Source organism: Rhineura floridana, chromosome 2 (assembly GCF_030035675.1).
Source record: "Rhineura floridana isolate rRhiFlo1 chromosome 2, rRhiFlo1.hap2, whole genome shotgun sequence".
In the NCBI taxonomy this organism is placed as follows: Eukaryota; Metazoa; Chordata; class Lepidosauria; order Squamata; family Rhineuridae; genus Rhineura; species Rhineura floridana.
The window spans coordinates 207,266,296-207,293,581 of NC_084481.1; the positions used below are offsets into that span (position 1 = coordinate 207,266,296).

The 27,286-nt window shown below is 41.4% G+C and overlaps 2 protein-coding genes across 2 annotated transcripts in view; one reads left to right on the top strand and one right to left on the bottom strand.

Moving 5' to 3' along the window:
- Positions 1-11,348, top strand: part of UBR7 (ubiquitin protein ligase E3 component n-recognin 7) — a 24,023-nt gene extending 12,675 nt beyond the window's left edge. The window contains exons 6-11 of the mRNA XM_061612005.1: positions 31-136; positions 2,594-2,766; positions 7,475-7,606; positions 8,216-8,378; positions 8,687-8,748; positions 10,325-11,348. Of these exons, the coding sequence (XP_061467989.1) occupies positions 31-136; positions 2,594-2,766; positions 7,475-7,606; positions 8,216-8,378; positions 8,687-8,748; positions 10,325-10,417 (729 nt within the window). The 3' untranslated portion in view covers positions 10,418-11,348. The remainder of the gene's footprint in view (positions 1-30; positions 137-2,593; positions 2,767-7,474; positions 7,607-8,215; positions 8,379-8,686; positions 8,749-10,324) is intronic.
- Positions 11,349-15,817: 4,469 nt separating this feature from the next.
- BTBD7 (BTB domain containing 7) overlaps positions 15,818-27,286 on the bottom strand; it is a 100,430-nt gene continuing 88,961 nt past the window's right edge. Inside the window, exons 10-11 of the mRNA XM_061612011.1 lie at positions 26,336-26,764; positions 15,818-19,424 (exon numbers count right to left, since the gene is read on the bottom strand). Of these exons, the coding sequence (XP_061467995.1) occupies positions 18,612-19,424; positions 26,336-26,764 (1,242 nt within the window). The 3' untranslated portion in view covers positions 15,818-18,611. The remainder of the gene's footprint in view (positions 19,425-26,335; positions 26,765-27,286) is intronic.

Genomic DNA, 27,286 nt, shown 5'->3' on the forward strand with positions numbered 1-27,286 from the left:
TTGGCATGTTTTCTCATTTTCCCTCTCCAGCATCTTGGTGCAATCCCTCCAGATAGTGGGGACTTTCATGAAATGGTGTGTCAGGCTTGCATGGATCGTTGCCCTTTCCTGTGGGCATATGCCTCACATTTAGCAGGTGAGAGGAATTATGGCAGCCGTTGTGCTAATATTCTTAACCTGGAGCAGCATCTCAACCCAGTTAAATGAAAGTGTTTGGATTTAAGCCATTTTTGTTCAATTAAAGTGAATGCGACATTGACTTATTTAGGTTATAGTGTTCTTAATTTTAGCTGATTGAATTGTTTGGGATCAAGTACATGTGCTCTTACACTCGCAATTCAAAAAATACTATTAAACATACACATTTGAATAGAGATTCTCGCCTGAGAGTTGATTCTCACAATCTGCCAGCATAGGAAGCTGTTTGCTTCTGCTGGAGGAGAGGGGGAAATGATGACAAAAGCTCAGAAAGCATTCCATTCAAGTGTAACATCAGGCCTGCAAAGTTATCTATTTAAGCCCCCCACCCCAAATTTGCAGTTTTTCACTTAATGAAAGAAGTGGCAATCTTCTGTGATATTGCAGTTTTTGCATTATCCTGTACAAGCAATCTTTGTGGGATTGAATGACTGGCTTGTCAGAATGGATTCTTAGGGAATAAAGGTATGCACTTGGATTTTAACCACTAAATTGAGGGTGATTTGTGCATGGAATTCAGGTGTACTAAGTGTGCAAAGGCAGTTTAGGGGAGCATTGGGAGTGGGGAGAGAAACTGGCAAACCATTGAAAGAGGTGCCTGTCTGTGTTCTCTCTAATAGCAGTTCAGTATTGTAAGAAGTGCCCTTTTCCCTGCTTGCCAGCTGTGAGATCTTTATTACTAAGCCTCACAAAGTCGGTATTGGACTATGACCTGGGAGAAGAGGGTGCTAATTCCCACTCAGCCATGAAGCTTACTGGGTGAACTTGGGACAGTCACTGTGTCTCAGCCTAACCAACATCACAGGGCGGTTGTGAGGATAAAATGGGGAGAGGAAGAACTGCGTATGCCACTTCTGCTGCTTGGAAGAAAGGTGGAATATAAATGTAATAAATATGAGCATCAGGTGTGGGGGATCATACTGAGACAGCCTTCACACTTGATAGTTGTAGTAAGCGTACTTTGCTTGCACGGACCTTTCTCCCTTCCCCTGCTCTCCTGATTGTTGATCACTGCTGTATATGCTTTAGCATATGTGCTGCAGTAAGCACTTTTTTGTACACCTGAGGCCATGCTGTCTAGCTGTAAAATATTCAACACAGTTGTTTCTTCTAGTCCAGTTTTTGGGAGAATAATGCATGCAAACAGTAGTCCCAAAATTACACTGTTTGCTACAGGAATTATTATACCTGTTTCTGTTTAGCTGCTCTGAAGTCCAGTATCTCACTCATTTTATTTAGAGGAATATGTAGGTGGGCAAGATTTTATCCTTAGCTGCCTCATTTTACTGAATATCTTCAGTGGGTAGGGAAATACTGACGTGAAGATAGCTAGAATAAAGTGTCTCCCAAGAATACAGAAGTTGGTCATCCTTAATCTAAGGCTATAGATATTGAAACCGATTGCCAATAAGGGAGGAGAAAAGATGAAGCTCCTTATTCTCATTTAGATGCTTGGTCTGTTATCTTGGGAATAAACAAATAGGCGAGTCAGTCTCTTTATCTCTCCCTCTCTTTTTTAAATTCAATCAGTTGATATTGCCAAAGGAAAGCCCTGCTAAATTAAGAACTCCCTGTCTTCAAGTAATACATTAGCCAAGCCTGCCAGATGCCACAGGGATTGCAGGGGAAGACGGCAGGAGACTTGTCACAGGCTGCATGTAACCTGCAGGACAACGTAGAAGTTGAATGTCTTCATATAGCTTGTGCAACTGTGGCAGGTTGAGCAGGTCCTAGCCAGCTGGGGAGGACTAGCCTCAGAGGGAGGCAATGGTAAATCCCTCTGAATACCGCTTACCATGAAAACCCTAGTCATAGGGTAGCCATAAGTTGGGATCGACTTGAAGGCAGTCCAAGTCCATTTCCAAAAGTAACTCAGTTTTTCCATATGTCTTCCTGAGATAATTAATAGCTGGTGATGTGGTACTGGGTATTGTTGCTAAAATAAAAATGTGGAAGAGATACCCTAGCATCCTATGTTGCCCACCTTGTCATTCTTTCAAAAACATGAATAAAATTGTGTCCTGGGTGCTGAAATCTTGTAGCATGTTTTTTCTTCCTCTAGCCATAATTGTCGGAGGCTTTTTGGATTAAAGCATAGGAAGTATGGATTCTGTTTTTTTCATCCTGTTAAGTGCAAGGCATAGAAAGCTAGGGATAGTGACCTACATTTTAATAAAGTACGTGATTGCCATATAGAAATGTAGCCACTTGGAAATGGGGTACAAAGAAGCTAAAGTGACAAACTGCATACAACAGTAAGACTATTTTTTTAAGCTAGAGATTATATATGTAAACTGACCTTTTGCTATGGATAGCAGTTTTGATATCTGAGACAGAAATAACAATTTGTAGTGCAGGCATGCTAATATTTGCTGTGGGTGTCTGTCTCTTGTAGTTCCCACTGTGACCAAAGTTACATCTACAGCTGAAGATGGAGTTGTGCTGAACGTTGAAGAAACTGAAGAAACAAAAAAAGAAAATGGGATCGATAATCAAACAAAGATTGAAGAAGAGAAAACGACACAAAATAATGAGCCATCCACCAGCTCTGGCTCTGAATGTTCTGAGGTAAGCTTTGCATTTATTCTCTTGCAGTTTGTGACCCAAAGCTGTCATTCTTTAGTTTGAGCTCTGAGTGAGAGATTTTTCAAGTATTTCTATGTTTAATAAGGTCATTGTTGTAAACTGCTCAGAGAGCTTCAGCTATGAGGTGGTATACAAATGAAATAAATAAATTGCCACCCAAATTCTATGAGAAGTAAGTGTTAACTGCCCAGCAATTACTTGCATTAAAATTTCAAGAGTGTCTTGGAAGCCTAGTTACTGCTGCCAGCAGTGGCCTATGGTATTCCGGGCTGCTCCACTGCCAAGAGATGGTTGAGGAAGTGGATTAGGACAGACAGGTGGCAGGCGCTGGGTTGATGCTGGGGGCAGAACATGTCAGTTTAGAGGAACAAGAGATAGATGTGTGATATCCATCCCTTGTTCCGGGTCTGCCCAAATCCAGAAGACAAATGGGAGACGCAGGATTCCTACCGACCTTCGACTGTTGTTGTGTAATGCCAGGTCTGTGTCACAAAAAACATCTATCATCCATGATATGATTTTGGATGAATGCGCAGACCTGGTGTGTGTCACGGAAACTTGGCTGGACGAGGCCTCAGCCCCCATTCTTGAGGCCATGTGTCCGCCAGGTTTCCGCTACGCACAGCAGCTGAGGGTGGGAAGGCGGGGAGGGGGTGTGGCAGTCATTTATCGGGAATCTTTGGTTTTTACCAGACCTCCGCTCCTGAGGACCAAGTTTGCTGATTGCATGTACTGGAGGTTGGGCCCGAAGGGCAGTTTAGGGATCCTGCTTGTGTACCGCCCACCCCGCAACACAGCAGGCTCCCTGGCCGAGGTGCTCGAGGTGGTCTCGGATGTGCGAGCGTTGTCCCCAGAGCTGTTAATTCTTGGGGACTTCAACGTACATGCTGAGGCCACTCTCACTGGAGCCCCTCGGGATTTCCTGGAAACCATGGCTTTCTGGGAACTGCACCTTAGTAATACTGAGCCCACCCACGTAGCCACGCTCTCGACCTTGTATTTGTCCTGAGAGAGGAGGGAAGTGTTCTGAAGTTGGGGGCTATTTCTTCTACCCCTGTGTCATGGTCAGATCACTATCTGGTGAATATAGACTTCTCGATGCCACACGCCCTCCGCAGGGGTAAAGGACCTATTAGAATGGTCCGCCCCAGGCGCTTGATGGTTCCAGATGGATTCCTGACTGCTCTTGGGGAATTGGAACCTGCTGAAGGTCGCTCGGTTGAAACCCTGGTGATGGAGTGGAATGAGGGGATCACCAGGGCATTGGACCAGGTTGCCCCGAAATGTCCTCTCCCCCTGAACAGAACTCAGATAGCACCATGGTATACACCCCAGTTGCATAATCTGAGGCGGGAGGTGAGACGACTAGAACGCCGGTGGCGGAAATCTCGCTCCGAAGGTGCTCGGACATAGGTCAGAGCAGCAGTAGCTGCCTACCAGGTGGCAGTAAAGGCGACAAAGAAGGAGTTCTTTGCTGCCTCTATTGCATCCGCCGAGTGCTGTCCCAGGAGGCTGTTCCAAGTGGTCTGAAGCCTGGTCGGTCCAGTTGCTCAGGAACCCTTGGAACATTCTAAGACCTCCTGTGACAAATTGGCAAAGCACTTTGCTGATAAAATCGAACACCTAAGGAGCTCGATTCCGTACGCCGTGGATGCAGTGAATGAACCAGAGTTGACCACTTGCAATCCGGTCCAGTGGGATCGGTTTCAGCCTCTCCCTTCTGAGGAAGTGGACAACGTGCTTTCATCTGTGAAGCCTACCACTTGTCTGATTGATCCTTGCCCATCATGGCTCCTTGTGAATTGCAAGGAGAAACTGGGCGAAGGGATTAGGGCGGTGGTAAACGCATCCTTAGCGGAGGGTGTAATGCCACTGGCCCTCAAGGAGGCAATTATAAATCCCCAAGTTTTGAACAACTTTCGCCCAGTTTCGAATTTGCCATTTTTGGGCAAGATCATTGAGCGAGTGGTGGCTGACCAATTGTCAGCACACTTGGATGAAACGGATTATCTGGATCCATACCAATCGGGTTTCAGGACTGGACATGGAACTGAAACAGCCTTGGTCGCTCTGGTGGATGATATGAGGAGGGCATTAGATAGGGGAGAATTCACCTTTCTTGTTCTCCTGGATCTTTCAGCGGCTTTTGATACCGTTGACCACGGTATCCTGTTGGATCGCCTGAAAGGACTGGGAATAGGAGGCACTGTTCTACGGTGGTTCCGTTCCTTTCTCTCTGACAGGCATCAACAGGTAGCATTGGGGGATGAGGTTTCAGACCCTTGGCCTCTCACTTGTGGAGTGCCACAGGGTTCTATCCTCTCTCCCATGCTATTCAACATCTATATGAAGCCGCTGGGATCCATCATCAGGAGATTTGGGCTGCGGTGTCACCAATATGCAGATGACATTGAGCTCTATCTCTCGTTTAAGTCCTCACCAGAGTTGGCTGTGGAGACCATGTCCAAGTGCCTGGAATCCGTGAGTGGATGGATGGGAAGGAACAGGCTGAAGCTAAATCCTGACAAGACCGAGGTGCTGCTTGTGGGAGACAGAGGAAGGTTGGGTCCTGTTGACCTGAGGTTTAATGGGGTACAATTACCCCTGAAGGACCAGGTCCGCAGCCTTGGGGTTGTTCTTGATTCCAGGCTGTCCATGGAGGCTCAGATTTCGGCAGTGAGCCGGGCAGCCTGGTACCAATTACACCTCATACGTAGGCTGCAACCCTACCTCCTTGTTCATCAGCTCCCACTGGTAGTACATGCCCTGGTCACCTCTCGATTAGACTACTGCAATGCGCTCTACGTGGGGTTACCCTTGAAAACGGTCCGGAAACTTCAACTGGTACAGAATGCTGCGGCTCGTTTACTTACAAACAGTCGTCGCCGTGATCATATTACGCCAGTATTATTCAATCTACACTGGCTTCTAGTAGTTTTCTGGGCCCAATTCAAGGTGTTGGTGTTAACCTTTAAATCCCTATACGGTTTCGGCCCGGTTTATCTGAAGGAGCACCTCCAGCATCACCAATTATGCCGCCCGACAAGATCAGCCACGCAGGGCCTTCTCTCAATCCCACCAAAAAAAGCAGCTAGGTTGGTGGGGACTAGAGAGAGGGCTTTTTCGGTGGCGGCCCCCACTCTCTGGAATTCCCTCCCGTTCGATCTTCGGCATGCCCCTTCCCAGGATACCTTCCGCCGAGCCTTAAAAACGTGGCTGTTTGGACAGGCCTTTGGGACCGCCGGGATGGGCTAATTACATACTGAATGCCCGTTGTTGTGTACTGCATATGTTGTTATTTTTGTTACTGCTGATTATATTGTATTTTATTGTAATTATTGTATTTTATTGAAATTTAATATGTACGTCGCCTAGAGTGGCTTCGGCCAGATAGGCGACCTAAAAATTAAATTTACATTTACATTTACTTGTGGTGTGCAAACATGCAGGTCTCTAGCAGTCCTGTTTGCAGAGATGTCTGCATGTACTAAGCAAACTGGGTATATCCTTCTTTTTTGGCTGGTGTTCTTTAGCAGCAGCCTCGAAGACCTTCTTAGCGGCATCGCTGCCTCTAGAATCTCAAACCTGCATGAGCATGTAACTCTTTGTGAAGCATGGGCATCCATGTGATTCAGCTAATTATCTACCTGCCAGACAGCAACTTACTGTATTATGTGTGTGTGTGCACCCTGGTGTCTAAGTGAGCTGGGCTACGAATAGGAGGAAAACTTTCTTTTTGTACATTGAATATCCTTAATCACCCTTTGACCAAGACTTTCAGGCTGAACAGCAAGAAGACTACTGTTGTATCTGATCCAGGGTTAAATTGCAAATGAGAGAATTCACAGTCCTCATGCAGAGCTTAACTCTAGAACCTCAATAATGCAGTATGAACGTATACTATATACTGTATTGATGTAAGAACTAGTAGACATTATCTAATTATTATGGATTAGGAAAGTGTTAGGAAAGCTTCATTTGCTACTGTATTTTCATTGAAAGTTGTTAAAGTTGCTTTTTAATAATGTTATAATCTTGTTATTTAATTTTTGTAAATTGCATTGTTTTTATTGATACGTATTTCTATATTTGTGTTTATTTTTTGTAAGCCACCGTGAGGGCCTTTTGGCCAAAAGGCGGCATAGAAATAATAATAATAATACTAAGAGTAGACCTATTTAAATTAATTGACGTGACTAAAATAGGTCCATTAATCTTAATGAATCTACTCTCAGTAGAACTTTATTGGATACTTTAATAAATCTGTAGTGCCATATAGAGATGTATTTTGGAGGATTTATTTCATCTGATAAAGCATTTTTGCATTTTCTTGCTAAGAAGGTAAAAAACTGAAGTCCCCTTGTTAGTAAGATTTATCTGGGTGAGTTTTTTATCAATTTGGTATCTAGGAAGAATTTGAGGCTAATGTCCTTTGTGAACCTCAGGAGGAATAGGTGCAAGGTAGGCTTCCTGAGGTATTTGCTGCTTTATTTTCTTTCCTGGTACCCTGGGCCTCAATTCAAGTCTGAGCTTCATGTGAGTAGCCCATTCACTTTTCAGTTATGGCACCATCATTGTCTGCATTACTGCTAACACTACCAGATTGCAGAGTTGTAATAACATTTCAGACACCTAACAAATGCAGTAGAATGAACATCTGTGGAAAGATAAGCTGAATTTCATTTTGCAGCAAACAGTTAAGAATGGAGCAGCTACCTGCAAGCTGCAAGAACTTAAAGGCAAGCAATACTTACAGAAGAATATAGCCACCTTTTGGCCACACAACTGGCGGAGCAAACTGTGCACCTGCCTAGAATGCATGGTATGTATTTTTTTAAACCTTCAGTTTTCATGTTTCTTTTAGAACTATCTAGAATGCAGTTCACCAATGAACCTGCAAGTGACTGAATAAAAATGGAAGGAGTGAGAAAGTGTTAGCCTGTAATAGGTAGACTTAAACTGCTTTTGTCTTAAGGAATATATTGAATATATTGCAAAAAGAGTAAGTATTGCTTGCTTGTAATTTGCATATTCTGTTAAATTCACTAATGGAGTCGTGTCTTTTCTAGTCATCAAAATTTAAAAGATCTGTGCATGTGGGGAGATATATACCCTTTTTGTAGGAGGCCCTCGCTTTGCTTCTTTTGCCTCTACTCTTGCTGTTTAAACCTGCAACTGTGTGGACCTTCACAAACAAGTTTGCTAGCTCTGTCTCCAGCTGCTTAGGTTTCCTTGCCCACCTTGTCACCTACATCCTTAGTTACCGTGGGCTGCAACTTCAGGCTCCAATTGTGCACTGTTACTTCTTCCTTTAGAGCATTTGAAAATATTTAGGATCTTTTTTTTTAAGAAGGCAAATATATAAGTTTGGATGAAAACTGCTGTACAGATCAATTTATTTCTGCATTGCAAATAAACATTTATTTTTCAGCAAATGTATTCTGAACTGGAAGTCCCATTCCTAACAGATGAATGTGATACAGTATTGGCTTATGAGAATAAAGGGACAAGTGACCAGGAAGCAGACAGAAGAGATCCTCTAATGGACACACTCAGCAGCATGAATAGAGTCCAGCAGGTAGAGCTCATCTGTGGTAAGTAACATTATGTTTTACAATTGAATTTAAAATGGAAATGTGTAATGTTCTTTGGGGCATCCTGGAGAATCTCAGATTAAAACTTTGTGTAGATTTCATTAATTTACAGTATAAACTAAACTAAGTTTATGTCAAGCAGAAAAGCAGACAGGAGGAGTAGGGAAGTGGAATACTAGCATGACTGAAGCAATGTCCTTTTAGTGGATCATCTTTGGTACCAGTTAGGCAGCTACACTGGAGAAAAATTCAATCCCTGAAGTACATGCACAACCATAGTAAAATGTTTTACTTTTTTTAAAATCCAGAATACAATGACTTGAAAACAGAACTGACAGACTATTTGAGAAGATTTGCAGATGAAGGGACAGTAAGTATATAACTCCATATTTACAGTTTTCCCCTTGGAATCTTTACTGATTAAATCATACTGTGCTATAGCAAGATTGAGGAGAATGATCTTTTGATCACTGACAAATAACAGTTTAGTTGCAACATATGCCAATCTCCACACTACGCAATATTAGGTAGTGCTGGCATTCATCCTATTCATAAGCTATCTAAGGATGTTGTCACCTGGCATGCACACGTCTTTTAAGATTTAAGAGCAACTGAAATTTTCTAGGTGCCAGATAAGAAGGGAGCAATGGAGACCTGGATGTACCTGTGATAGGTGGGCTCTCATTCGGTGTGTTCTGATTTGTTCCTCTCCTGCTTAACTCCCCACTGCTTTCTTCCATTTTCGCCAGTGCTCAGTTGAGAGGTGCCAATCTGGACATTCTAGTCTCTGGTTGGGGGACCCTTCCTTCAAAGACTGGCTGTCAGTTGCACTCTTTTAGTGGTGATAGAAATACATTCATTCAGCAAGAATGACAGTGAACCTGTGCAGCTACTATTTATTTTCCAAAGCCTTCAGCCATTCAGAGAAATCCTAGAATTGCTATGGAAAGTCCTTACTCAAATTTAAGCTGTGCTTTCAGAGAAGGGGTGAAATAGAAAGGAAAAAGTTGGAAAGAGGTGGGTCAGATTCTATAACCAGCAGCCAGTGTAGGAAAGGACAGAAAGTAGGCCTTCTTCAAGTATCCCAATTGCTAAACTAACTTAAGTGCCAGTGGCTACAGGGCACCTGCATTATTGCTGCCTTTTTCATTACAATCCTTAGATTGAATGTTATCAGATATGGGAGTATAGCAAGCAGAATTAACTGTCTTTAGTAACATTTTATAGTTAACTTTTCTCAATCAAGAGCTTTTATATACTTGGCATTTCTTCACAGGGTTTGGTGAACCATGAGACTAGTAAGCTTTAGGTCTTTAGTTTCCCAGGTCATCCATGAATCTCCGTGACTGACCTTGGAGCAGTCACTTTCGTAGCCTTACCTTTTTCATGGAGCTGTTGTAAGGATGTTAGTGGAGGGGAGAGGAATTCATGTATGTGTGCTACCTTGAGCCCCTTGGAGGAATGAAGTCATTTTATAAAAATGGGAGATGGGCTCAAGAAGGCATTTCAAACTGTAATATGCTAAAATGCCATTTAGTAGTTTGACTTTCAAAGCCTTATTTAGGACCCCAGATAAAATGAATGCTTTTTCATGCTCTCCTAAGAACTAAAAGAATTCTCCCTCAGCCAGAGGAAGTAGGCTCCTGCTGACTCAGCGTAACTGGCCCTAAGCAGACATTATCATAATTCATAAGTAGTGAGGGTACATATATTAATGGACAGTACCATCCAGACAGCAAGAAAGGTCTTCTCTAAATATTTTCTCTTGCTTTGAAATTATTAAAAATATGTGATAATTTGACTTTCTTTGTATTTTGCAATATGTAGAACAAACTGTTTTTGCTTTCCCATCCTACTAGTGTCCCCCATGCCTTTACTCTGGGCCTTACTTTACATTTAAAATGTGTCAGTTCTGTTATTTTCTTCCAACTTTTATTTGCTAACAGGTTGTTAAAAGAGAGGACATTCAAGAGTTCTTTGAAGAATTTCAGTCTCGAAAGAGGAGGAGGACAGACCGGATGCAGTACTACTGTAGCTAGACTGGCCTGAAATCAAAGGACAAGTTTTTTTTTGTCATCTCTGCTAACTTTATTCTCCCCCCCCCCCGCTTTAATCCAACTACTTGTTCATTTTGGCTTTTGTCTTTCAAGACAATGCTTAATGCTTTGGAGCTTAAACATGCGGTCTAACTTTATGGCAGCCGTGCGGCAAAAAACATGATCATGGTTTCATGAACTGTTACTTGTGTTGAAAGAATTGGGGAGGGAGGTAGTGCTGAAAGGTATACACTTAGAAAGGGATTAACCCCCCTCCTAAAATGGTGTAGATGATGAAGAATTCATCAGGTGGTTAAATACCTAGATCAATGTACTTTGCAGATCAGTGTTTAGAATCAACGTACCCCTTTTTCATAAAGATCTTAGTTTTTAGTACAAGAGTTCATACCTGTTCAGTTTAAGTGCATCTCCTTATTAATTTCTGGAACAATCATGCTCTCTTGGTTGTTTATTTGTATTTACAGGCTGTTTGTCCTGTATTCGCTCTTTTACAGGATCAGAATGTGGATGATTGAACCTGTTACTGAAAGAAGTACAACTTCTAGCTAAATTTAGAAATGAGTGGACTATCCCACAAGACAAACATGCATATTCTAGACAATAGTTCCTTGATGACCCCTATTGTATAGCAGCTTTTAACAGTGAAATTACTGCAAATATGTTAATTTCCTGCCCACCCTCCAGAATGTATATAAATTGCTCTCTGCAAGGTGGTTATAACTTTAATGTTTAGACTGCAAGGAATCTGTTCTGGAAGCTTATATAATGTAATTGTTCTAGTTTGTATATGTTTAAGAGGGATAGCCTATAAAGGTATTTACCAAACTGTAAAAATAATGAGGTTGTAATCTTTTTGTAATAATTTTAGATAATAAAACCAAGGCAAGAATATTGTAAAGAATGTTAAAACCAACTTTCAGAAGCAGATCTCATTATTGCTCAATTTAATCATCTAATTATTAAAATAACGATTCTTAAATGTGCATATTATTCACAGCCCTTAAAATGTTGTAAAAGCCAAGTAGTGACAGAAAACATAATAAAACAGGTGGTTGCCAGTGGTGATGATGCTGAACTTTGGAGTGATGGGGCTAGTTCAAAAGCTCTTGAAGTACAGTTTATTCATAGCTTCCCTATTTTCTGTCTGGCAGGGGCAAGAGGGTACGTTCCTATCAAACCCTATTTGAAGCAGGATGAGGGAAGGAAGACTTGCCCTTTTAAGTGTTAAACCAGTTAAGGGCTGCTATATACATAATATAGGATTCTCTTAATTGTAGCTAACTATTGTTCTGTACCCCTCCCGCCCCCACTTTGCTGGAATGAATTTTCCCCCAGGCATGTTGGCATTTAACATCTAGTATTTGTGCCAGGCTAGACCTCCTAACAATGTCACTGCCACAGCCTAGAGCGGGGGGGGGGGAGGAGGCAGAGTAAATTTGTGCTGGCCGTGAAGTATGTGATCTTGCAGTCTGCTTTGTGTCAATAATGGTTGATAATGCTAGTTTCATGCCAACATCGCTTGTCTTTGAATTAGGAATTAAGAACAACATGCTCGTGGTTATTTTGAATCTGGCCTGTAGCCTCGTTCCCTTGGCTCTGCCCCCCTCCCCTACGTAGTAATTCCTGTAAGACACATGGCAGCTGGGAAGCTCCCCCGAACACTGTTCTCTGCATAGCATGTTACTCATTGAGGGGATCCTTTCCACAGTTAGCAGTGGAAGCTTTTTTCTAAGCATATTGCAGCAGAAGGAGTACAAGGCCAAAGAGGGAAGGCAGTTGGGGGTTACATTAAGATCCCCATATTTGAGTGAGTAGTGTGAAAGGATGGCTGGGAGTACATTGTGGGAGAATTTAAATGAATTTGGATGTGAGAATGGGTGCATGGTAGTGACAGTGGAATGGCAATGGCCCTGCTCACTTTTAGATGCAGCCATGCCTTCCCCTGGCATATGGCCCATTACAGATTGATCATGGGATGCAACCTTCCCCCTGCTTTAACTACTTCCAGTGAATGCACCAGGGGAGCAGGGGACCTGACCTCCTTCCTGAGATATTGTACTGCCCTACAAATGTGTAAAAATGCAAACACAATTTGGGTTGGTCTTTCACAGTCCACTCACCATATGCTCAGAGTCACGTTACCAAATTCTTCCAAGCTACACAGGAAGTGGATTGGATTGTGAAAGTACAACATCTCAGAGAGGAGTTCAGGTCTCCTGCTCCCCTGGTGCATTCACTATAGCTGCCCAATTTCACTGCTTTTTAAAGTTTGATAGAAATATGTTGGCTATAGGTACATTTTTAAACCACAAGGGTTTTTTGCCCATTAGTGAATATATATCTAGTATGACACAGCTTATCTTAATGCACAAACAGGAAGTGATTTTACATTTTGAAAAATACCATAAAGAGGTAGGTGAGCAGATGGATATACTAAATTTTTCCATATACACTATTCAAAGCACAATACAAGAATGGCTTTGGCAGAAGTGGTCCCCTCTCCCCTCGTCTTTGCTACAACAGAATTGTTAAACTGCACAGTATCATTGCAGTAGTCAGTTTATGGCAATGAAGTTAGTCTCCTTTTCTACATAAAAAACCCCATAAACAAATCCTTTCCCACTTTTTCCCCAAAGCTTAATACTACCATGACAACTAGGCTGAGTGTCCTACTCCTATATTCTGGATGGTAGGATGCAATAGCCTGTATGAGGATTTCAGGAACTTTAGTTCTCCGAGGGGAACAGTCCCTTGAGAGCAGAAGCATCAGATGTAGGAGTAAAAATCTACAGTCCGATGCCCTTTGCGCATGTCCTTTCACTACACCCAGCCCATGTCTTAGTTTTAGATTTTTTTTCACTTTAAGCTTTTCAATATTTGTAGAATTGTATTAGATATCGTTTCTAAAACCAAAGATTTCACTCCAGATTGAACCCCGTCAGGAATAGACAGCATAGGACATAAAGTGTAATGCAATATGTGCAGTCCACTGAATGCCACAGTAGCTATTGCATGTTGCATTTTATATGGTTTGCTGGAAGAATACCAGTTAGCACCACATAGCCTAGTATGGTTAGTTCTCACACAATCACCTATTTAGATAACGATAAACCATTGTTTATCATAACAGGAATAAACCTGTATGAGCCTCAGATTTGCTCACATTGGCTAATTCCCATCCTGATAAGTAATTGTTTATTGTGGCAGCAGAATGCAGCTAAAGATTTTGATAATCCCACACTTTACATGTAGATTAGCCATGGAGTATATAGGTTTATGGGTATTGTTAAACCAATTGAGGTAGCCATGTTCGTGCATTAATAGGAAAAAACTAAAAGCCAATAATAGCTGTATTAGAATCAACTAAAGTATCTGTGCTATATCTACCATAGTCTAATTCTGCAAATTGTTATAAATTAGATACTTGGGGTTTTCCCATCATAGCCAGCCTTTTCTAACTTTCCTTTCCTACCCCTTTGTTGATCTGTTTTATACCCAGCCTCAAGAAGAGTTCTAAAGTTACTTTGTGAGATTTTAGTTGGTCCTAATAAAATGTATTGCCCTATTATAGCCTATGAATTTTATTAAATTTGTACTTTTTTAAAAAAACAGGAAATTAATATCATTAGATGGACCGTGCTTGGCAGTTGGACATGGTAATGTATTTTAGTCTCCCATAAGAAAAAATATTTCTATACATAATATGGACAGAAGTAGAACACTGTTGTCTTTTACCATGACTAAATCAAAGAAACTTTACACATGCATTTTTCTAGACAAGCCATTTATTTGAAATGCCAACGATATGTAGGATAAAGTCAGTGTTAACATGCTTCTCAGCAACAGTAGAAAAATAGAACCAGTGAAAACCTTTTTACAATTGTAATGGTACTCAAAAGAGAAATGTATTGTTTTACAATGCATCACACAAGACTAGAATTCAATTCTAGAGGTACCTAAATAAAAAATACTATATTTTCTTAAAAAACCAATATGTACAATTGAAGCGTAAACAAGTTTTACAAAGTACTGGTTATGCAGGTTGTAGAAAATACACTTGCATAGGACATGAAGTTGGTTTAAGAAAATTTCTGAGCCTTTAGTATTGAAGGCACTTGACTTTATATCAGTAAAAGCACAAGAACGTAACATCATGGATACTTAACACCTTCCAGAAATACAAACAAGTATAGAAATACCTTTTTTCCTCTTTTCAGCTTCCTCCAACATTCCATAGAGCCCTCCACCATAAACATACAGTCATTAGGAGAAGCTAGAATAATAGTGCCATCTGCAGCCCATTTCAAAATAAGTTACGTAAGAGACGAAAATACATTTTGTAAGATTCCAAGTCTAAACGAAAACTAACAAGCAGCAAAGGGCCATTCTCTTCATTCTCTCTTTTTAGAGGCAGAAAAAGAGATCAAAGACAGGAAGTAAAACATGAAACAGAAGGTCACAGACGACAGTTATGGTAGTCTTACAGAACAACAAGGATAGTTGAAGAATTAGATCTAATAGTATACTTTTAGAAGACTTATTGTAAACACATTGGCCAAGAACTAAAGCGGCACATCTGCATTCTAGTAAGAGGCCCCTTGCATCTCCCAACCCACACCCCAGGTCAGGGGCAACAGCCCTTTGCACCTCTGGTATTTAAAAAAAAAAACACCACACACACAGTATATGCATGGAAGCACACACACTTCTGGATCCCAGCTATGGATCAGAACACACATTTTTTCCTAGCAGGATACATACCAAACCAGTTTTGGACAAGGTTGTACTGTTGCAGCAGAAATAGCCGAGATGATAATTTTAAGTTTCCATACTGAAGCATCTTTCATCATTTACCAATTGTTCAGTAAGCAATTATTTCTCTTTCAAAGCCAGTTGTATGGTTACTGAATACTTGGAATTTCTTAACATTTATTTAAAAGTGCTTCATGGGAACAAAAGATTTCTTTTAGCTGCTAAAATTGTATTGTGCATTGAAAATGCCAAACACAAGCATAGCTGTCGATTACTGCAACATTGAACAGTTGGGACTTGCTTGTTGCCAGGGCTGTGGAGTCGGTACACCAGACCTTCGACTCCGACTCCTCTATTTTTCTACTGCCCGATTCCGACTCCAACTCCTTCATAAATAGCAAATGTATATTAACTAGTAATAACAAATTTACTGTAGTAAAATGGTAGCACAAGGCATTTCATCACCACCACGTGAATCCAGAGCTTGGAAAAGTTACTTTTTTAAACTACAACTCCGATCAGCCCCAGGGATTGGGCTTGTGGGAGTTGTAGTTCAAAAAAGTAACTTTTCCAAGCTCTGGATTCACGTGGTGGTGATGAAAAAATGCCTTGTGCTACCATTTTACTACAGTAAATTTGTTATTACTAGTTAATATACATTTGCCATTTATGAAGGAGTCAGAACATTTCTACCGACTCCGACTTCACCCAAAATTACTCCCGACTCTGACTCCACAGCCCTGCTTGTTGCTTCATGAGACCAGCTTTTTGGAGGACAAACGTTCCAGGTAATTGATGTTCCAAATAAATAATCTGCCCAGCAGAATGTAAAAATAATTTCAATTATGGCACAAATCATGTTTGTTCTTTGGCCAAGTTAACCCCCTGACAAAATAGCTGTATCATGGATACTAAAGTTAGGCTTTACTTGGCCAGTTACTCATAAGTTGCTTTTAATCATAGATACCAACACAGGCAACACACATATGCCTTTTCTTAAGGAAGAGCACAAGGAGTAGGGCAACACTGGATCAAAAAAGAGCTAATAGAGCTCCTGCCAAAGCTGCACTGAAGTGATCAGACCCAATGTAAGAGCTGGTGGGAAATGGATCTAGTTTAATTAAGATGAAGAATCTTATGGGAATAAGTACTGTTTACGCATGCATCCCCCTTTCTGACTTACTGCAAGTCTATACATAGCTCAGTTAAGGCCTGCTACAAAATTCTGTGCCTTTTCAGGCTTTGCTTTTATCCAGAGTTTGAAATACTACTTGACTTCAAAAGCTTTACATTTTGTTTGCTGGGAACCAATATCCATTTACAAGCTTCTTGTCAAGCTTACTCCACAGTAAAAACCACATGTAAACTAAATCCTGATGGATTATTTCAACCAACTCTAGAGCTGCTATTGAGATTGAGAATTTACCGCTTGAGGCACTCATGCACAGAGCCAGTCACATTACACTAACAATTTGCTGAAGTAAATTTGCTATTTAGGGGTAGACAAAATGACTTACCCGAAGTAACAGAACATCTAAATTCTAGAATATAGGCATTGGCTTTTCTGTGTGCTCATCTGGGCGAGAGGGCTTAAAATTATAATTCATGGTGCTTGAGTATGTGGGAACTATTAGAACAAAGACAATCTTATCCCAAGTTCTCCACAAGACAATCTCACAGAATCTTACCAACTCCTCACATACCATAAAAGGCCTTAGATAATACAGTGGATTCCCATCACTCTTTGTGACCAAAATTAAAAAGGCATAGGATAAGATGCTTTAAGCTTTGTAAAGACATAACACCATGGTTAAGTTGTAATGAAGTTAATGTAGTGTGAAAATTCTGGATCAGATTTCTGTTTCTCTCATCTATACATCAAGGTTCCAGAACTTCCTTTAAGTGTTTTTCCCCTAAAGGAAACAGGAGGTGACAACAAAAAGGCAAAAGCTGATGCTCTTTTTAGAGCTGAGAGAAGTGATTAAACACTGAAAAGGTTTACATTTAAAACAGTGTCAAGTATCTAAAAACAGTCAGATTTAAGGTTAGAACAACCTTTCGTTAATATTCTGACTGAGGTTTTCAGGTGATGGAAGAGCTGGACCTTTGAGGTGGCCACCATATTGTCAGGCGTTTATTATGAGATACCCACACAGTGGTATTGGGAGCTTTTCCAGTACTTGCAACAAAAAGACGTGGTAGGTACATGCAATTGCTGAATGATGAAATGGCCATCATTAGCAGCAATGGATATTTCTAAGCTAATAGAGCCATCTCTTTACTTTGTGTTCATCAAATCACGGAATCCCCACAATCTTTTTTAAGAAGACAAAAACATACACAAAATTGGGATGAAATTAAGTGCTAAACTGCTTGCAGCTAATTAACTATAGGCATGACTCTTGAATATATTTTCTGTTCACCAAGCCAGTGATTCACAGGGTCGAGGAGTACTCAATGACATCACTAAGACTGAAGCCCTTGGTTTCTTAATTAGAGGCAGAACAAGGAAGGCAGTAAGCACTCCTGGGGTGTCTACTGGAGAGGCAGTTTCCTCTAAGATGGAGCATAACACCAGTGTTAGATGTTAAGTAGCAGCATCTAACCCTCCTACCTGATGACAGTGTTTACAATACTGTCACAATCTGCAGTATAAGGTGTGTCCTCAAGGAAGATAACTAAGTGCTTCTCAGAGGTTTTATCTCAGCATGAGAAAAAACCCATAAAAAAAAACGAGGGAGGTTCCAAGGAACCCTAAGGGAGTTATACTCATCATTTCCACAGAAAACCTCAGCCACAATAATCAGCGGGGGTTTGCTACATCAAGATGAAGGCCAGTTGCCATGGACTCTGTAAACGGAGCATACATAGTAGGCTGGATTCTTGCACTAGTGGTAGACCAGGAAGGCTTCAGACAAAACCAGAGCAGTTATTTAGATGTGCTGTTCTTTGGAATTCCTATAGTCATTCAAAAATAAAGACAGACATTGTCACCATCTGATAAGAAAATACATCTCAATGTGCAACCCAATGCACACAGGAAACCAGAAGGTGATTTTTTTAAAAAGCCCCCCAAAAGAGTATGAACATCCTTTAAAATATGACAAAAGTTTTAACATACTAGTACAAAAGTAATAAAATTAATGTACAGGTGCAAAAGGCTACCTTTTATTTTTGCTAAAGGTGCCAGCTAAAATATATTTTTTAAAAAGAGGCTTAACAAAATATGTTCTGAACATAAACCCTGGAGCAGCATTCCAAATAAACTGATAGCATGCCATCTCTAATGAAGCCATATATATACAAAAATAAAAAATTGATGTGGCAGCTGGCATTAAATGAAATTGCCCAACAAATGTCAGGCCAAAGGTGGGAAAGACTGGATATTTCACCACTCTTAGGCACAGAGAAGTGGAGGTGGTTTTCAGAGGGCAGATTTTTTGTACAGGAAATCTGGTTTGCTTGGAGACCTCCTTCCTCTGCTTACTGCTTCTTCCCTTTCCAAATCTGCATTTCTCTGTGCTTCATACTCCAAAGGCTCAAGGTCTGCCAATCGCCGGCTGGATTGCTCTCCATGGATCTCTGAGCTGTATGCAGGCAGAGAAGGCCGGCTAGAGGTTAGCCCATAGGTTAAGTCAGTTTCTATTTTTGCTCGCCCCCTTGCATGAACTGGACCATTCCCAGCATTCTCTTGAGCAGCCAATGCCAAGTCCAACCGCTGGGGAGGTTGTTCTAAGACATCGAGGTGTATTGGTTCATTCTTTTGTCTATGTGGATGCCCTTCTTGAGAAAGTGCATACTCTCTCCTAGAGTCTTCAGGCTTTTTTGGAGAGATGTGATTAGATAAGTGGGACGCCTTTAAACCACTGGATGATGCTTTGTGGCTGTACAAATCTGGGCCAAAATAGACACATTGAGAAGGCGAAGGAGTGTGCCTGCCAGGGGCAGGAGTAGAAGGTCTGCATGCAGCACTGGAGAAATCATAGAAATCTGGATATTCCTGCTGATTCTCTCTAGAATCCAATTTTTGTTCAACTGAATGTTTTTTCCGTGAACTGTGTATGTGCCTTGTCTGAATGCATGAAACATGTTGGGGTACTCCTGGCCCAACCTCCAGAACAGGCTGGCTCAGTTCTGTGTCAACAGTAAGCTCTGGTAGCCTCCTGTCCTTGAGAGACATTGTCGACACGCCCAGAGCAATATCTGGCATCAGTTCATTGAGCACAGGTTGAGTACCCTAGAAAAGAGAAGAGAACATCCATTTCCCTTGTGCTATTTATTCCCTTGAGTGTTCTAGCTATAAGCAACATATTTTCACTTTCCCCAGAACTATTTCAGCATAAGAAAGTCCAAGCTTACCACAAGCAACAGCTACAAGTTCAGAGCTCAAGCTCCATTTAAGAAAAACAACACAATTTGAGTTTTTTTCCTAACACCAAAAGCGTATGGGTTTAAAAGCTCTTCCAACTCCAAAAAGGAGTTGGCTGCTCAGAAAGGTCTATATACATTTGCAGCTTACAGTGACCAGTTTTAGAGCAGTTTACTACTTCCAAAACCAAAACAGCTATCATCAGAAACGACTGACAACAAACATAGAAACACTGACATCAGTGTAAGAAATCATTGCAAGTGAAGTGAAGCCAAGACTCAACATTAGATGAACTTAACTCCATGAAGTACTTTTGCAATTAGGCCATGTAATACACAGACAACAGTCAATGGTATTATTATTGTTGTTGTTTTATTAGATTTATATCCTGCCCTTCCTTCCAGTAGGAGGAATGGTATGAGGGATAATGTTTTCATATGTGCAGGCTTGTTGTACTGAATGGCTTGCAACACCTGTAAGATGCATTTTGGACTGGTAATTATGAGGTTCATACTGGGTTTGTTAATTCATTAGTCAGATATGAAGAATTAAGTACTATTAAGAATTCTTTAATATCTGTTGGAAATTTAGGCTGCAATCCTACACATATTTACCCGGGAGTAAATCCCACTGAACTCAATGGTGCTTGCTTCTGAGACACACAGGACTGCACTGTCAAACAATGCATTTGTTTTTAAACACAACTAGCTGTCAGCAAACTCTACTGAGCAAGCACTCATCTGGCTGTTAATTTAGTGGTCAGGCAGTCTGAATTCTGCATACTTCATTTCTGAACACTTAACAAAGTATAGTTTTGATTTGCAAAACAAATCCATGGAAACCTACTTAAACAATCCTGATTCCCCACCCCCACCTCCCAATCAACTCTGCTACTTTTGATTTGACAAACCTTTAGTTATCAGAGTTAAGCAAGATTTAAACCTGCAGATATCCAAAAGAAATGCATAGTTTTCAGCGACAGAGTGCTCAGCACAACCAGAAGTTCTAAAAATGCAATGGCAGATTATTTCCTGCTCCAAATGATTTAAAAGCTGCTGGATTCCAATCCAGCTACCACACACATGCAGCCACAGTCAGCTTTGTCCAATAAAATACTTTTCTTGTTACTCAGACAAGCAAACAATATGGATTTAGCAAGAGAAAATGATCTAGACTTGAACACAACTTTCTTAAGAATAATTACAAGGGTAGACAACTCTTCAAAAATAATGAAGGGGAAGTGCATTTGACCTATTCCTATTATGGGAGAGGAATTGTTAACTGAAGAGGACGCACTTCCAGTGTTCAAGTTTACATTTTACCCAAATGTTACCAAAATCACCTGGCTAATACATCAGTGACCAATTTTTTTCTACTTTGTTCCAGGCCAGCCTTTCTCACTGTCTGCATCATGTTTTATATAGCAGCGGCCAAGCCACTTTTCTATGTTTATAGAACAAGCCACTTTTAAATGTTTATATTGGACACTGTATTTTCCCTGCATGAGAATCATCAGGTTTGGTATGTACAAAAAATAGGTCTTTGCCTTGATTCCTTAAGCCATGAATTTTCTTTTAAGCCTATCCCACTTCTTCAGCATGTTGCCATGCATTATTCAGCTGAACACAAGATGATATGAGTGAAATCATGAAACAAAAATCCTCAGCTTTGGATGCCTTCTATACTACTTTCTAAAGCTTGTAAAACATGGTGGTGCAATGATAGCTATAGCAAAAATCCACTCTTTTAGTTCTTCCATTTTTTATGTGGTCCTTGACATTTAACTTCTAAGGAGTTTTGAAAAGAATAAAGCCCTTAAAGATGGGATTAAAACAAAACAAAAATAAAAACTGAAAGGAGAGCAGGAACTCATTTTGCTACCAGCTATGCTAGTCTTTCCCCCCCTCCATGAAAGCAAATGTAGATTTTTCACTTGTACTTACAAATACGTTTATTTTACGCAGGTGGTACTCCCTGCCAAGCCTGGCACCATACATGGCAAGTACCTGAATAAATCCAAGAAGCCAGGTGAGGGGAACCTTTGGCCATCCAGATGTTGCTGAACTACAACTCCCATCATCCCTGGCCATTGACCATGCTTGATGGGGCTGATGCGAGTTGTAGAGTATAGCAACATCTGCAGGGCCAAAGGTCCCCACACCTGGATTAAGCCATGAGGAAGAACCACATCTAAGTGGAAGAACATCTGCTTTGTATGCAGAAGGTCCCAGGCTCAGTCCCCAGCTTCTCTAGGTAGGGTTGGGAGAAACCTCCATCTGAAACCCTGGAGAGCTGCTGGCCATTTGTCTAGACAATGCTGAGCTAGATGGACCAGTGGACAGACTCTGCATAAGGCAGCTTCCAGTGTCCCTATGTGTATCACAAAGATCCACCTCATCGGATGGTTCTGTTGGGCTATTTTGTTACATACAAAACAAGACAGAAGGTATATAATGGTTGTCTATGTGACCACTATGGAGTAACACAGAGCTTGGAAGTAACTTGTTAGAAATAACGAGTTACTTGTAATTTGTTACTTTTTTGCATAACGAGTGGGTAACTTCGTTACATTTTGTATGTAACAGCACGTGTGGTAATTTCATTACTTTTGAGCTGCAAATGTAACTTTTTTGCGTTACATTTGGATGTTACTGGGGGGGGAAGCAGGGGAAATCATCTGCTGCTGTGATTGGTGGAATGGTGGAGGAAAGATATGTGCCTCAAACTGGGCTTCTGCGCTGCTTAGCTCTTCCCTCGTGCTCTATGGAGGCACGAGGGAGGAAGTGGAGAGTCAGACAGAGCTGGAGGGCAAGGAGGAGTAGAAGGCAGAAGCAGCAGAATGGAAGTGAAGAGCTGTGGAGGTGAGTGTATGTGTTACCCTTTCCAGCCTACACTCCCTGCCCCCCCGCTCATCCTGCCTCCCTCAGCCTGCTCGCCCACCCCCTCTGCTCTTCCTGGCACCCCCTGCTTGTCCTCGCATCTCCTCTGCTTGTCCTTGCATCCCCTCCGCTTGTCCTTGCACCCTGTTTGCACCCCCTCCGCTTGTCCTTGCACCCTGTTTGCACCCCCTCCGCTTGTCCTTGCACCCTGTTTGCACCCCCTCCGCTTGTCCTTGCATCCCCTCCGCTTGTCCTTGCACCCTCTCTGCATCCCCTCCGCTTGTCCTTGCACCCTCTCTGCATCTCCTCCGCTTGTCCTTGCACCCTTTGCATCCCCTCCGCTTGTCCTTGCATCCTTTTTGCATCCCCTCCGCTTGTCCTTGCACCCTCTTTGCATCCCCTCCACTTGTCCTTGCACCCCTCCAGAGAGGGTGAAAATTGGGAACTGGCAAGAGACTAGGAGGTAGGTGCAGTCTCATACTTCTGTTTGTGTGTTTTGCTTCAGTTATGTGCCTCTCATAGAGAGACTCTCACTAGGCAGCAAGAGATGACTACCCCAAGCAACTAATTTGGGGCACCATGCAACAAACTATTAGCTACTTTAATTTTTGGTTGTTGTATATTTACTGTCAGGAAAAGGTACTTGTGAGATTTTCTGCCTCAAATGCCAACATAACTTTTCAAGCTATGGTACTATGGTACTATGGTACCTTGACTTGGGGGCAGGGCACCATTTGCTCTTCTGCTTCAAGTAGCAAAATGTCTTGGGCTGCACCTGCTTGCAGTCATTTCACATACTGGACAACTAACATGGCTTTTTGGTGAAGGGCAAGAGAGAATAAGACTGTTATCTCAAAAACAGTTGTGCTTGAGGAAAAGATGGCAAACATATGTAGAACTGAACTTTTCTGCAATAATATAGACATTTGCATAGGATATTTTTTTTCTACTCATGGAATATTAAATCTTTAAGTCCTAAATCCTTTGTCATCCCCTCCCCCTTGTGCACACCCTTTACACTGTCTTTCTCCCTATGCATGTAGGTCAAAATGACAACTGGTGTAGTTTGGGAATTAACAGAACGAGAGCTGAATTACAACTCAAAAAAGAACTTTCTTGCTGGTGTCTGCTACTGATGTGGGGGACATTTTGTTAGGGAGAAGTGATGAGAGGGGGTAATTTGCTGCTGAAACTTTTTATCTGCAACCCCTTCCCTGGCCACTTTTCCCTAGCTGATGGAGGTCAATAAGGAAAAACATGGAGCATTGCACTGGTAAAGTGGCAGGCATGGAAAACAGCCCCTTCCATCTATCTCCTGCTTCACCTACCCAAATGCACCCCAGCAAATGCTTTGCACATTGACAGCACACATTTAGTTGGTTTTCTGGTATTTGCTGCTGAAAGTGTAGTTCCATGCTGGGTGCAGCTGGGACGTTCTGAGTTCATATCTTACCACAGCCATGAACTCGCTGGATGACCTTCTGGCCACACCCACGCCAGACATTTATGCCACTTTAAACAGTCATGACTTTCCCCAAAGAATCCTGGCAAGTGTAGTTTGTGACGGGTGCTGAGTGTTATCAGGAGACTCCTATTCTCCCGACAGAGCTCCAATGTCCAGAGTGGTTTAACAGTCAGCCCCTCTTCTCAGACAATTCTGTGGCTGGAGTTCTGTGGGGGGAATTGGCCTGTCAGGTGTGCTTTAACTTGGATTCCTGCATTGAGCAGGGGTGTGGACTCGATGACCTTAAAGGTTCCTTCCAACTCTACTATTCTATAATTTTCTGTTAGCTGAGATCTCTCTCTCTCTCTCTCTCTCACACACACACACACACACACACATACACACTCACTCACACAGCCACTGAGCATTTCATAACAGAGCATGCTCAGTACTCATTTGGGCTGTTTTGGGAGTCATCCCCTTTCTGTTTTCTCTCTCACTTTTTTGTATTCTGCAATGCTTGGGGTTCCCTCTTGCCCACTAATACTCCTTATTATGTGTGGTATGGATGGTGATACCATGGCTACATAAGCAACAACACTTCCAGCCTGAGCTTCAGAAATAGAGGGAATGACACTCTGACCAGTTTAAGTGGTTAGTATTTAAATCTGATTGGAAACTGTTCAATTTGATACAAGGTGGCTATTAAGCATGACCTAAAAGCTGCAATTCCAAGCATACTTACTTGGAAGTAATTCCCATAGCAGTAAATAGGATTTACTTCTGGGAGTATAGAATCAATCCGTAAGGGTCTCCCAGTAGACACCATACATGTAAGCACATGGCTTTTTCCCAAGAATCTTGGGGACTGTAGTTTACTCCTCACAGAGCTACAATTCCCAGCACCCGTAACAAACTACAGTTCCCAGGATTCTTTTTTGGGGTGGTGGTGGAAATGTGCTTTAAATCTGTCATGTGTATGTAACTTTGGTGAGATAATAGCTGAAGGTAATCAGCCCAAAATGATAACAAATAATCAGTAGGCATTCCCAAAAGACATTCAAACAGTGGGTAAAAAAAAGTGAGAATTACAGAGGCAAACACAGAATGCAGTTAAGCAATAAAGTAATCCAAGAGAGAGGAGACACCTTTGTCTCTGCTCTCTCCCTCCTGAGCCAGGAGGGCAACTCCCAAACCTGAGTGTTGCGCCTCCAAGTTAGTTAGAACTAGGTATGCCTTTCCTATCTACTATGTATTTCTATAAATAAAATAGCTTTTCTTATTTTACTAAGTCTTAAGTCTCAGTGATCTCAGTGCAGGGTAAAAGCCTGCCACTTAGGTAAACGCACACATTGGCACTCACACATCTCAGACTGTTGACAATCTCTGCTAATATCTATACAAATTTACATAACATTCATCACCTGAACTCACATGATCTAGAGTTACCTTAGATCTTGCAACATTTGCAAATGAGAAGCAATAGGGTTTTATATTAGTTCTGATTGTCTATTGGGCTATCATAGGGTATGTATTTTTGCCTTTTCTATGGCAAAAACTCCAACTTCAGTGGAATTTATGTGATGTGTTCTAACCAATTGAATGTGGCTAATGAATGTTTTATTCTTTCATCAGAACTTTAGCAGTAGTACTAAAATACTAATAAAAAAGGGAAAGAGAAAAAATACTTTACATACATCATTCAGCTGTATTGTTAATTATAGATATAGATATAAAGGATAAATGGCATTTTGTCAAAAGTATTTTTGCCTACATTTTATACCTCCTCCTTGGTTTTCCAAGCTTGGCATGGAATGCTTGTCATACAGAATTAATTTGAAATGCTGCATTATCATAATCATCTTCTTCAAAATAAAAAAAATAAATGTACTGCCTTCAAGTTGATTCCGACTTATGGTGACCCTATGAACAGGGTTTTCATGAGGCTGAGAGGCAGTGACTGGCCCAAGGTCACCCAGTGAGCTTCATGGCTATGTGGGGATTCAAACCCTTCTACTACCCCCTGTGTGTGTGTGTTTAGTTTTAATATTGTTTTAGGCTACTTAGATGTGAAGCAGCCAAGGCCAGCACCTTGTAGGCATTTTTTTAAAAAAAGTAACTGAAATGTAATTGTAGTGATTACTTTTGAGAAAAAGTAAAGTAATCAGTTACTTTCAGAGCAATTGTAACTGTAATTACTACTTTTTTGGCCAAGTAATTGTAACTGTAATTTATTATTTTTTAAAAGTAATCTTCCAAGCTCTGGAGTAACAAGTATACTTCCAGACAACTATACAGTTGCTCTGTGATGAAACTGAAGGCTTTTTGTATTGGTAAGTTCCAAATGGCTCTTGTAAATATCAAGTCCTGTTCACATCGCCAAGATAAAGCATCACTCTTCCTTAACATCCATACATTTGGAATGTGCATAATGTGAGCCTGTAGAGGATACTTACTGCTTGCTTTTCAGCAGCCATCACTGCTGCTGCAGCAGCAACTGTTTGTCTTCCCAGTCCTGTGGTGTTAGTGCAATCAGGAGGTGTGGCTTTGACACCAGCTAAGTACATGGGAGGGGGAGCTTTAGGTGCTGTTCTGGTGTGGAACAGTGAATGGTTACAAGGGTAAGAAAAGGAACGCGAGGGATGCTGACTCTGTGCCCTTTGCTTCCATCCGACTTTGAACTGGTTGTGAACTGGAGTAGCAGGTGGATGGTAAGGAGGCGGAGGAGGGGGCAGCGGTGGATGGAAGGACACAAAAGAGTCTAATTCTGTAAACATGGTTTCTGCTGTGGGTGTGCTGTTCACACGACACCGCCCTGGCTGCCTCAAGGTCAAAAGTGGGCTTTCATCTCCAAAGTGCTCATCTGGAAAGAACTTGTGAGGATTCTGCAAGAGAAAGACAAAACATACAAAAGAGATGGAGAAATCTGTATGAACTTCTGCTATGGGGCCAGGGCACTGTTTGGTTTTAGGCCTCCTTCTGCATTATCTGTCCCCACCCTGTGTGCATTTTTTAAATAATCTGTTCATGAAATCCTGGTCTTCAGCCCATATTGCAACAACACAAAAAGTTAAGCAAGGCATCCTAATGCATGACCAGTTTTGCTAACACAGCTGAATTCCTAGCTACATTTCTTCCACATCAATAAGCAGGTAAGGGAATGGAGGTTTTGAACAATAATTATTTTGCAAGCAAAAATGCACATGACAGTTGCAATAATTTTGGAGCATCTGACTAAAGTTCTGGACAGTGCAAAAATACAGACTCAACTATGGTGCTCCTGTTCCATTTTTAAACAGCATAAAAAAAAATTCTTTGCAAATCTTTATTTTGTAGACCACCACTGGGTGGCTCCTTCTATGATTTCTTTAGAAAGTACATTGTTTTTTAAAAAGCTATCTGCCTTT